The sequence below is a fragment of the Rattus norvegicus genome, chromosome X (genome assembly GCF_036323735.1).
Source record: "Rattus norvegicus strain BN/NHsdMcwi chromosome X, GRCr8, whole genome shotgun sequence".
In the NCBI taxonomy this organism is placed as follows: Eukaryota; Metazoa; Chordata; class Mammalia; order Rodentia; family Muridae; genus Rattus; species Rattus norvegicus.
In genome coordinates, this window is record NC_086039.1 from 77899081 (window position 1) to 77912385 (window position 13305).

General features: G+C 33.7%; 1 protein-coding gene across 2 annotated transcripts in view; it reads right to left on the minus strand.

Annotated features, from left to right (window-relative positions):
• The window catches only part of Brwd3 (bromodomain and WD repeat domain containing 3), a 93475-nt gene that overhangs the window by 55315 nt on the left and 24855 nt on the right, over nt 1–13305 (minus strand). For both annotated transcript variants that reach the window (XM_008773357.4, XM_039100563.2), the window contains exons 7-11: nt 8678–8838; nt 7267–7488; nt 3667–3767; nt 3133–3203; nt 1893–1993 (exon numbers count right to left, since the gene is read on the minus strand). In XM_008773357.4, the coding sequence (XP_008771579.2) occupies nt 1893–1993; nt 3133–3203; nt 3667–3767; nt 7267–7488; nt 8678–8838 (656 nt within the window). The remainder of the gene's footprint in view (nt 1–1892; nt 1994–3132; nt 3204–3666; nt 3768–7266; nt 7489–8677; nt 8839–13305) is intronic.

The window sequence follows — 13305 nt, forward strand, 5'->3', positions numbered from 1 at the left end:
AAAATTTATATAGCTCTTCTTGCTTTCTTTGTTAAGGAATCTAAAACGCACCCTCATACACTGCACTCATTTTCACAGTACCCACTTAGCAATCTGCCCTCAAACTTAACTTTTAATAAAAAAACCCAGCAAAACCTTCATAATGATTTTAATTTTTAAACATCATTCACATATTCATATAATTCTTACTTAAATAGGTTTGCGATTTCAATATGGTATTTACTGATAAACTCTGAATTCTTAGTAACACAAGCAATAACTAATTTTAGATGTCCTGGAGAAGTAATTTAACTGTAACAACTAACACAAGTGGTAGACCATTCATTTGAACAGGGGATTTTTACTTGATAATATTTTTGTGCTTACCTGGGACTTTGCGAACAAAACTACAAATCGTATGTTCTTCATCCCCCTACCCCTTAATTCTTTTCTGTTCATGTATTCGCTCTTCTCTCAGTGCTTTAGGAACTAGATTGTGCTTGTATACACAGTGCAAAGGGGTTGCCTTGTCATGCTTAGCTTCAATGGATTATATTTAGTGGTCTCAGAATGAGGTCTCTGAGTATTTCTAAGTGTTTCTCTTGTACAATTTAAATAAGCTTCCAGTATTTACTATCTAGAATATGAAGCATCAAGATGAGAGCAAGCTGAATTTGATATGTCTGAAACTGGACAGTTCTCAAAGGAAAAATGCAAATGGTAATAAATATTTGAAAAGGCTTTCCACATTCCTATCCATCAGGGGAATGCAAATTGAAACGACATACATTAAGATTCTATCTCACCTCAGAATAGTCAGAATGGCTATGACAGAGAAAACAAACAAAATGTGATGGCCAGAATATGAAGAAAGAGCATCCCTACTCTACACTGCCGATGGCAATATAAAGTGTTAGAGGCACCATGAAAACCAGTATAGATGTTTCTTGAAAATCCAAAAATAGATTTACCATATGATCCATGTATATGACTCGTGGAGTCACACAAATGACTCTAAATCAACCTAACACAGATATCCTTGCACATTCACGTTTGTTGTTGCATTACTCCCAATAACTGGTAAGTGGGACAATTCTACATGCCCATTAGCAGATGAATGGATAAACAAAATATGGTACATGAGTACATCGGATTATATTTTGTCAATGCATAAAGCGGAATGAAATCATGACATTTGCAGGAAACTGGATGGAACTGGAGATCACTGATTTTCTAAATAAGCCAAGCATAGAATGCCAAATATATTTTCTCTCATACATGAAATCTATACATATATATATGCTTGTATATATAATATATATACATATGTTTAGGTATGTATATGTATGATATGAAAGTAGAAAGACTATGAGAGAGGAGAAGGAGATTTAAGTATATGAGAGGAATAAGACAAGGTAATGGAATATATGTAAAACTAAATCAAAGGAGAGAAAGGGGATAAGCCGAAAAAGGAAAGAAGGGGGAGGAATGGGTTTTTAATAAGAACAAAGTATAATATTTATGTATGAAAATGACATTGAATCAATTAGTATGCTAAATTAAACACTAATAATAAAAATAAGTGACTACTGCTATTGCTAAGGAAGATTAGATTCCTGAACCTTCGATGATATGGTGAAAACCAAAGATCGAAAAGCTCAATTCATGAAAGCATTTCTTAAACTGCCTTTTAGGTATACAAAACCTTTTATGTACAGGCAAATAGGGCTCATCTTATATACTACAACCATAATCATTCCAGATTTTCACATTTCCCTCCATTACTAAGGAATTATCTTGAATTAAAGTTTTAATATTCATCTATATTGAAGAATGGTTCAGCCCAGAAAAGACAAGCAAGGGAGATTTAAAATTATGAGGCAATAAATACAAATGTCTTATTTTGCTCTTACCGTATGCGATTCTAATTCAGCAATTTTCTCAGGTATCTCAGAACCCAAATAGTATATTCTAATAACATGATCAGTGCTCCCTGTTGTAATGAACATACCACCTGGAAGATTAAAACAAAATAAAACCTGTAAACCAAGGCACTTCTTTAATAGTATTTCATTTTTTACTTTAGATTAGTAACAAGCTGTACAAAAACACAGTTGTCTTACTACAAATAATAAGGTCATGTTAATATTTCAAAGAAAAAGAAATAAAATGCATGACAAACAATAGAGTTGTGCCAAGTAACAAAACTATAATTCTAGCTGCGGGGGGAGGTTAAGGCAGAAAGATTTTAAATTTAAAGCTGTCCAGGGCTTCAAAGTGACTTCAAGGTCAACCTGGGCAACTGAGATCTTATGTCAAAATAATAAAGTAAGGGCCAGTGAAACAGCTCAGTGCATAAAGGTGCTTGCTGACAAGTCCTGTGATCTGAGTTCTATCCTCAAAAGCCACATGGTGGAGGGAGAAAACTGACTCCTGAGTACTGTACTCTGACCTACCCAAATGTGCCAGGGCAAACACAGGCACATGTATACATATATAATAAATACATAGTAAAACTGAAAGCCCTCCCGGTTTAGAAAGTTAAAAACTAACAAATAAACAGTGAAAATGAAGTTAGAAGATTGTGAAGATAGTTCAGTGACTGAATGTTTGCCTAGCAGTTCAAGGGTCTCAGTGTCATAAGAGACAAAGACAGAGAAGTATTTAAAACAAATATACCCTTTACCTAACAAAATGTACCAATTATACACTAAACATTGGGTTAGTGATTAAAAACTATGCATGCCAAAGCTTTTAAGAATGTTATATTTTATATAAGATACTATGTCAAAACTCTAAGATTACTTATACTTACAATAATCTTACATCTTATATATGAAGCCACAACTATGTGTACTTTCTGTAAAGTATTAAATTGGGAAGAGTTGGGTACTATATATTTTAGTTAATGGGTATTTGGCATGGGAACTGTTTATTCTTTGCCAAAAAAACTAGCATTATAGAAAATGTATTAAATTAAAAATATTATTAGGTGCTAAATTAGTCAAACAGAATCGTATAACCCAACACATGGATTACATCTTTGGTAGGCTCACCATCTATCACACACACTTTTTCTTCATAAGAAACTTTCAATGGTCTTTTATAGGCGGATCATTGTAAGTACTAGAAGCATGCACTCTTGATACATACCAGAACTGAAAGATGAACAAGATATCTGAACTCCAGGTCTGGATCTCTCAGTAAATTTTACTGGGCGATCTCTAAAGAATAAAGTAAATGTTTTTAATTCTATCAGGCTCATCTAATGGGCAAAAATCTTAGCACACTGATGAGTACTGAGCTACTTAGCATCAATATTAGTTTTAAAAAGAAAAGAATCCAATAAGAGCTCTTATCATATTTTCAAACCTTACAAATATAATTCATGGCATCAAAATTTTGACAACAGTTTTGCAAACATATTGTCACGTTATTTAGCAATATTATTATAAAACATTCAAATACATTTTATCCCACACTTCCCTATGAATTTCATAGTCTTGACACTAGTTTTTATAAGAATATTTATCCTAAAATCGCTAAACATTAACATAGGTATGGATCTAAGCATGCACAGTGGGAATATTTACATGGACATTCTTCAATACTTGAACTAGTATAAAACCAAGGTAATGAAGATATATAAAGTTGATTTTTCACAAACTTTATAAAATTTAAACTTACCTAAACTTCATGGTTTTTACATGCCATTGCCAGAAACAAATTGTTCCATCAGCACCAGTAGAAGTGAGGTATCTAGTTGTGCCTTTAGTTGATGGACAAAACTTAAAAAGAAGAAGTTAAGTAAGATATGAACTTTTCTCATTCAAATGATTTTTTTGTACAAATACAGCACAAAAATCATTTAAGAATGTCAATATCAGTCCAGTGAGATGGTAATGTGTTTGCCAAAATGTCCAAGGTCCTGAGTTTAGTTCACTGAATCCAGATAATAGATGGAGAAAAACACCTAATGTAAGTTCCCCTGGCCTTCACACGTGTGCTGTATGTAGCACATGAATGCCTGAAGCCCACATACATGTACAAATCCCACATACACACAAAGGAAAAAATAATTTCAGTGTCAGAGTTTTGTTACTTAAATACCATAGCTACATGAATACTTAACAAAAAATATTAAATACCAAAGCCTTCAGAAAATATTGAGTGAGGGGCTGGAGAGGTGGAAGCTTGGCAGTCAAGAATGCTTGTTGCTTAGTTCTGATTCTCAGCACCCACACTGCGTGGTTCACAATGCCTTGAAACTCCAGCTCCAGGGGATCCAATGCCTTCTTTTGGCCTCCACAGGCCCTACCACATACAAATACCCATCCACATAATACTAAAAGGAAAGTCTTAAAAATGAAAGTAGTACTTGGATCTGAAATAAAATATTTCAGTGGTAACTACTGTTTTAAATAAGTTAACATAACACTTTTAGAATATTTTAATGGAGAATGAATACAGAAATCATTACTAAGTCATAACAAATGCAGAAAATATATGTTCATAAGGAAAAACTGTGGATTTTGTTTTTGAGATCAGGTTTTGCTATGTAACCCTAGCTGGTTCACAACTTGCTATGTTGACAGGCTGGTCTTGCACTTATTGCAATCCTACCTCTGCTTCCACAATTATATTATTTCTTCCCCTTCCTTCCTCTCCAACCCCTCCTGTACCACCCAGTCAAATTTGGAACCTCGTCTTTTATTACTATTGTTATATTTACATACAAATATGTATATAAATACAATCTGCTGAGTATGCTTAGTGCTGCTATAGTGAAATTTATTCTCCCCGCCTCAATAGCTAGTGATTGCGTGTAGCTCTTCATCTAGGGTGGAGGCCTTGTGAAGTTTTGGCCACCCACAATGGCATGGCATTTTGTCCATAGTAATAGTTATCCATTGGCAGTCTATATTATTTACTATAACTCATTCAGCAGAAATAATATAGATGTAATACTGTATAAAATTCAAAAAACAATAAATTAAAAAACACAGAAGATACAGACTGTTAGGCTAAATAAAATGATAAAGTCAGTTGGTCTTCTTGAGAAAATAAGATTTGCACAGAGTAAGTATAAAGTGAATGGGCTATTATGTTGAGTATCTAGGGACCACTTCAGAGAAAAAAAATAGGAGAAGAATCAGAAATTTCAGCCTAGCATAGGACATGGGAGGCTAAGATAGGAAGAAAAAGAGGAAGGGAAGAAGGGGGGAGGAGGAGAAGGAAAAAGAAGGAGAAGAAGAATGATAGGAATTTATCAGCACCTAAAACAGTAAAAAAGGAAAAGCAAGTAATAGCATATGCAGTCAAGGAAAGCTGAGAGGCTGAAAATGTCTGTAGTCGTGCAGATCACTATAAAGATATGCTGCCTCCAACCTATAGAATAGAAGCTAGTAAGGGCTGAATACCAGTGATATGACTTATCTTCTATTTCACAATCATCTGTATACTATATAGAATCTAGACTAGGACAAGGGAGCGTTCAGAACATGAAAATCAACGAGCATTTTAGTTGGAAAATCTAGCCTCAGATGTCAGTGGCTCTAAACAGCATAGTACTGATATAATTCATTAGAACGTTCAAGATTCTCAGTGTATTATTCAGAGTAGAACAAATATGGTATGGGGACAGACTAAACTAGTGAAATAAGAAAAATATAAACATTAGTTATGATCATGAAATCATCATATGTTTAGATGCTACTGTAGTTAGGATGTTCTGTGTCTCCACAAAAGCCCACATATTAAAGGTTTGATCTACAATGCAGGTTATTAAAGAAGATGAAACCTTTCTGAGTGTCATTGGTTGAAGTCTAGGGATTACTGACAGTATGCCTTCAAGGGACTGTATCCACCTCCAATGTGCTTATGTGACTTCCTGCAGGGTGACTTTAGCTTTTACACACACATGCCTCAGCCATGATTCATATCTTTTATGCTAACACACTTCTGCCTATATTATTTACAGCATGAAGTCATGTAGACAAGGAGTAGTGGTGGAGCTTGCATTATGGATTCCAACTCCATCTCTGTAATTGTGAGCTCCATAAACCCTCTTTACTTCCTAAGTAATGTCATTCAGGCATTTTATTTGTGACCAAAAAGTGACTTACACAGATGGGGAAAGCTTGGTTGGGATTAAATTTGAATAGCAAAATGAATTAAATTTTGAATATACGGAGTTTTAGACATCTGGTAGACATCACACAATGATGCTAAGTACACAGTTGAATAAGCAAATATATAGTTATAAGATGGGCCCAAGATGAGGGTATTTATCAGGTTAATCAACCTAGAGGTGAACTGCAAGCCCACAATGCAAAATAAGAACAAGAGTGAGAGTTTCAAAATCCAAGACTACAGAATAAGAAGAGGCCTCAAAACAATCTACACAATAACCTTAATGAATCAAAATTTTAATTACAAGTTTTAATTCAATACAGAATGAGCACGGTTTCTGCTAAATCCCTATAAATAAGTGATATGTTATAAACTAGCACATGACAAATATAAGCAATGATTTTTCTAAAAAGTATTGCCTTTTATCTACATGCAAAAGTTTAATAAGATTTTTTGTTTTTTTTTTCTTGAAAGAAAACAGAACAGTAAAAGAAAACTTCAGCTTAGTTTTGTTAAGAGCAAAGGCTTTTAAGATAGCAATGCCTTTTCCTACCAGGATCTGATCAAAGTATTATATGGACAATCTATTTTACATCAAGCATCAAGTTGAAACAAAAAAAAATCACTGAAACTAAAACTGTAACGTTTTCATAATATTGAAACTACATATACACACATATTAAATCTGCCATATACTTTGAATTAAGTATTAACAGACTATGTCAATATTCATGTTAGAACCTCTTTATATCCTGATTAACAGGTATTAACTAGGGTGCAGGCAGACATCTGCAAGTTTAATCCCTTCTTCACGTATACACATTTAAGATAAATACGATATCTCATTCTAGATTTGAAGAACATTACTTATCATGTTTTTTATTTATTTTTATAGGCACAGGTTTATGTAAGACGGAAAGAAATTAAAAACATTTGTCTGCAGAAGAGAAAGAAAACTCTATGAGAGCATTCTTTCTGTTGCCATTCTTTGAGCTTTAGTCCATATAATTAATGTATACATTAATTATATTAATATATATTAAGATACATATATATGTGTGTATATATATCCGTGTAAAATATCATCTCTCCTTAATACAAATGATAACATTCTCAGCTTTATTAACATGTCAGAGATCTTATCTTTGTTCTCACCTGTATGGAAGTAATAGAAGCTGAATGTCCCTGAAGGACAGCAACTGGTGCACAGGTTCGAAGACACCATACTCTCACAACTTTATCACAGCTGCCTGCAGCGATGAGAGTATTTTCATAGTTAACAGCCATGTCGGAGATTTCAGCAGAGTGCCCTCGCAGGGTGGCAAGGAGGCGTCCATCATCTGTAGCCCAGATTTTCACCAAACAGTCATCTGAACCCTTCAGGGACACAGAAGACAGATTTAAAATGAAACAGAAAAGCACCATTTATACCAAGAAGGAAAAAAATGCAATATAATGTAGACTCGTTAGCAAATATACACATTGTGTAAATGACAGAGCTGACTCAGTATTGTCCAAACAGTGTCATTTGTGCAAAAGGCTTCAAATTTAATAATCCAAAAAACAATTTAAATATTTTATGCTCCTTCTTAAGTGACTAGCCATTAAGCATTTTCTCCGTTGCTCCTTTCTATGCCTAGCAAGCTTGACTTAGTTGTCTTGATAACTTTTTGTACAAATATTTCAAAATTTAATCTACAGTGCACATTGATCTCTCTGGAGACCTGAGGCCATTAATAACCCCAAGTGAAAAACTTTATGTTGCTCTTCCCTTTAAGAATTCCAAGTGAGCTTCAAATATAGAAGAACGAATTCTATTCTAATATGGTAAAATAATTATCTATTTATTAAAAGATGACATGCACCATTGTCAAGTCATCATAGCTAGGAACGTAAATCATTAGCTCAAAAGCCAATAACACAATCTAAGGAGTTATAATTTCTCTGACTCTAATGCACTTCCTTTGTTGTAGGATATAAATAGAAAATTTGCTATTTCTCTCACCTCTGTGTTAACAGCAATGAAGCAATCACATTCGTATTTTTAGACATATTAATATACTATAGAGTTTAGACAAAAGCAAAGAACATGACTTAGTAAGTCAAACTTAAAATTGGGAAATTTTTAAAATAACCAGTCCTAAAAATCAAAGAAATATATGTAAGTGTAATCTTCGGCAATGTACAGTTTAGTTCAACCATTCCATGCTGAAGGTGATGGAATCACGAAAGCCCAACGTGAAGCAAATATGAACAGAAAATGTCTTCTAATTAATGACTGTTGAACAGAATCAAACAGTGGATTTGTTTCACTTAAACTAACCATCTTGAGTTTATATAGATGTCTAAGGACATAATTTTCTGAATTTAATTTCCCAAAAGTGGCTACCATAGAACATCCTCCATTTATATAAATTGAGACATTATTTTCAATTTCAACCCAACTTTTCTATATCACTAAGTCCACATAGTATAAGTTACTTATAAAATGTAATATACTGGATGGCATGGAGTCTTGCTTCAGTTGTAAATGTATAATGTTACATATCATAAATTTTTAACTCACTGTAAAAATTCGCCTCCCGCTTCGATCAAAGGCTACACAGTAGACAGAAGATAAGTGTCCCAGAATTCTTTTATGCATCTTAATGTGCTGGTAAGCAGATGAGGGGAAAACATGGCTGAAGCGACTACATCCGGTTAATTGCCTGGCCGAGGTGATATTCACTGCAAATAAAATGAAATAGGAGAATACATCTTAAAATCAGAAAGTGAAGCTTACTGTACGCAATTTGTGTATGTATGACTATTAAAATAAGACAAAATGGTATAGCTGACATACCAATTCTCCATAATGAGACATCTAAATTTACTTATACATTTCATTACTTTCTAAATTCAAGAGTACGAACAATACTATTCTGTTAGGTCTTGGGAATTTGATACACTCTTTAGCTTCCTATAGTTTATGAAGCACATTCTCTTTTCCTCTTTCTATGATGCTATATAAGCAGCAAAAAGGAAGAAAGAAAAGAAAATCCCGTTGAGGTTTATCAGTTCTCATCTTTTGGATTCTACCTATAGAATTTTTTTCCACAAGTTTGTATGACTAAACTTTTGAGGCTTTATATACATCCTCTGTGATCATTTTAAATCCCGGCCCCTGCACATAAATGAATAAGTAAATAAGTTTAGGTTTAAAAAAAATCACCAGGAATGTAACATAACTTGAACAATTCAACAAATACCACGTAGATTCTGTTCACTTCTAAAATAGAGATCTTGGTTCTAATGTAAGAATTCTCAAACACCTATTTATCTCTCTCTCTCTCTCTCTCTCTCTCTCTCTCTCTCTCTCTCTCTGTGTGTGTGTGTGTGTGTGTGTGTGTGTGTGTGTGTGTAAGTCCTTCCAATCTTCTCTTACACACTAAAAACTGAGTAACCCACATGGTTATTTTAGGCATAACATAGAATCTCTGTATATTGAAATTTACCCCGAGGTGAAAGGACATTTTACTGCCCTGCGAACACTGTATGGAACAAACAGCAACACGTCTATGTTCAAGCACAGCGAAATGAAGGTAAGAGTTCAGTTCTAGCTAGATCAGTATAATTAGAAGCATGCCACAATAAAAATATGAAACCCTTATTGCCTCACCATATTAGGAAGTCTACCTTTCAGGAAAAGTTACATTGGCCACTTTAAACTGGTAAAATTACAGAAACATTAATGATGAATGTCATAGTCAGAAAACTTTGAAAGAAAATCCTTAGCGCATATTAGAGATGGGCACTTAAATATTGTTAAACAATGAGTAAACGAATAAAGGTTAAAATAATAAGACTGAGTAAGAACAAATTCTAGGTAAGGATTACTTTTGGTAGCCATTCCCTATCCCACCGAACAGAAATTTCTCCAACTCTAAGACCAGACAGAGTAGGCACACTGCTTTCCCAAGCAAACATTTCCTAATGCTTTGAGTTTTTGAATCAGCCCTATTTTGTGGTTTTCATGTTTTGAGTTTTGGTTTGTTTGCTTTTATTTCTTTTCATTTTTTTGCAGCTTCACAGAGGAAAAGTTATGTTGTTTAAGTGTATAGTTTTCAACTGAGGAAATACTGACACTTTGGGCTGGATATTTCTATGTTACAGGTGTGAGTCTGTTCATTGTAGGGTGTTAGCAGCAACCGTAGTCTCTACCCACTAGACACTAATAGCATTACCAGCACTGAGTATGACAAGCAAAAATAGCTCCCCACACTGCTAAATATGGCTTGGGGGTCAGAGAAACACCTCTATCGAAAAATCACTGCTTGCAGGACAAAAAAACAAGTAATAAAAAATTAGCAGCAGAAGAAATTCAAACAAAACAAACAAAATAACTTTGAGGACCAGGTGGAGATAGGAAAAAATGCCAATCAATGAACCGAGATATCTTTCCATTTATTTATATAGTCTTTGGTTTGTACCATCAGTTTATAACATCATGTTTCAGACTTTAATTAAAGAGAACTTTCATTTTCTTAGTTTATTGCTATATATACTATTGTTTGGTATTGTAAATAGGATTGTTTTCATAATTTTTCTTTCAACTAGTCCATCATTAGGGTATAGAAACACCAGAGGTTGTCATGCATTGCTTTTGTAACCTGAAAACGTGACCGAAATTGTATTAACAGTTTCAAATGTTTTTTGATGCAGTTTTTTTTTGGGGGGAGGTGGAGTTAACAACTATGTCATCTTTTCTTCATAATAGATGTATTATTTTTTACTTTTCCACTTTTTCAATTAATTTAACAAGAATATCTGACATTTTGGCAGACGGAAGTAGATAAAGAAGGCATCCTTGTTTTGTTCCTAATCCTAAATGAAAAACCACAGTTTTCACTGATGAATATATTAGTTATAGGTTTGAAATATATAGCTTCTGCTGCACTGGTATATATGTATATTTTATATTCATTAATGCTTTTATCACCAATAAAGGGAAAATATTGAATGTTTTCCTGTATCGTTAGAGAAGAGTATGTACTATATTTCCCCTTCATTTTATCAATTGCTGTATCATGATCATTCATTTGCCTGAGTTGATAAACATCATGGAAACAAACTACACTTCGTTATGTTTTATAACATTTCAGTGTGCTGTGGAGTGAGTACTGCTAACATTTGTTTGATTTTTGCTATATATGTCCAGGAAGGATGCTGACAGTGTCTCATTTTATTATCAAGGTACTGGTGTACTCTTAAGGTAGCGGGAAGCATTCTCTCCTTCAATTTTTCGCAAGTATGAAAAGTAATTGAATTAGTTCCTCCTTAACAGTTTGCTGGAATTCAGCAATGAAGCTATTAGGAGACTTTTAGTTATTAATGAAATTTCTTTTTACGATTCTGTTCAGATTTTTCTCCTCCATTCTGATTTTTTTAGTAGGTTATACTTTTTGAGAAATCTTTGTTGCTTCTGGGCTATCTAAGCTTTTATATAGTTATTCAATGTAGTGTAGACTATCACATTTGTTGATGTATAGTTGTATCTTATGAATTTTGCATTTCCATGTCATGAGTTGTAATTTCTCTCATCTCTGTTTTGAATGATTCCTCTTTTTAAATTATGTTGACTAAGGCTTTGGCAATGCCTTTTTAAGGATTAACTTTTTAAACCGCCAAAAGCTCTACCTGTTAACAGTCTATCATGGATGGAAAGGGACTCATGAGATCCCATCCCTCCTTGAGGAGCTATTAGCAGTTAAAGGTTACAAAGGGAAAGGGGGTTATTTTCTTCAATGGTCTAGGCATGGTACATTTTTCATGTTCCTGTAAATAATCCCTCCCCTATGCTCATGGCAACACTAATTAAACTCAGCATGTCACAAACAAAACAAAGCAAAACTACAAACACTATACAAAACATGAAAACAGCATTTGTTGGGAAGTTAGAACTGACAAACATACATTATTTCATAAAATAAACATGGACGAAACCATCAAAGAAGAGAAAACTTATAGGCACGAGCAACCAACCACTATTAAGTTGATCTTTTATGCTGTTTGTGTAGTGATTTTTTATTTATTTCTGTTCTTTATTATTTCCTCAATTCTAAAAAAAACTGAGTTGTTTTATTGTTATCTTTTTCATTTCCCTGAAGTCTAATAGGTTGTGTAATAGGTGTTTATAGGTATTGCCATGATCTTCTCTCCAAACTACATTAGCAGTATAAGGTGAGTATGGTATGATTATTCCACTTACAGATGGACTAATTCTATACACAAGTGCTTGGATTATTTACATATGAATTATGAGATCCCCTGGGGAAGAAGGAGACTTAGGTCTAATGACAAAATTAAGTTGTTTTGAATACACCATACACAAATGTGCTGAAAATTTTATATACTATTTTTAGTGTGGATCCCTTTTTTCTCTTCCTAGAATTTTTCATTTAAAGTCTATTTTGTCTAACATGTAGCTACCCCTATTCTGTTTAGGTTTCTCTTTTCATGGAATACATTTTTTTGACTGTAAGTCTCATTAGATGTACAGTGAATCTGTAAGCAGTACGCAGTTGAATCTTTTTTATGTAGTCACCTACTTGATAATAAAAATGATCATAAAATTCGAGTCAAGGGCTGGAGAGATGGCTCAGCGGTTAAGAGCACTGACTGCTCTTCCAGAGGTCATGAGTTCAATTCCCAGCAACCACATGGTGGCCCACAAACATCTGTAACAAGATCTGATGCCCTCTTCTGGTGTGTGTGAAGACAGTGACAGTGTACTCATCATATATAAAATGAATAAATAAAATCTTTAAAAAAAATTCGAGTCAAATAAATCACTGTAAAAATTCCAATGACATTTTTCAGAGAAGTAGAAAATAATCCTTAATCTAAGTGGAAATATAAAATTCCCAAATACTCAAAGGACTTAAAACAGAAAGAACAAAGCATAAAGCCCTAGATTCCTTATAAAGCTACCGTGAATGGCATCGTTCTAGCACAGAAACAATACAATGACCAACATAAAAGAATAGCATTTCCAGTAATAAAAATAGAAAATAAACTGACACTCCATAAATGTTCAAGGATCAAACAATGGAGAAAGTGCTGTTGAAAAAACTGGGTATGCAAAAGAATGATATATATATTAAATACAAAAATCAACTTATCATGAGTCAAAGAGTTATATATAAGCCCCTAAAC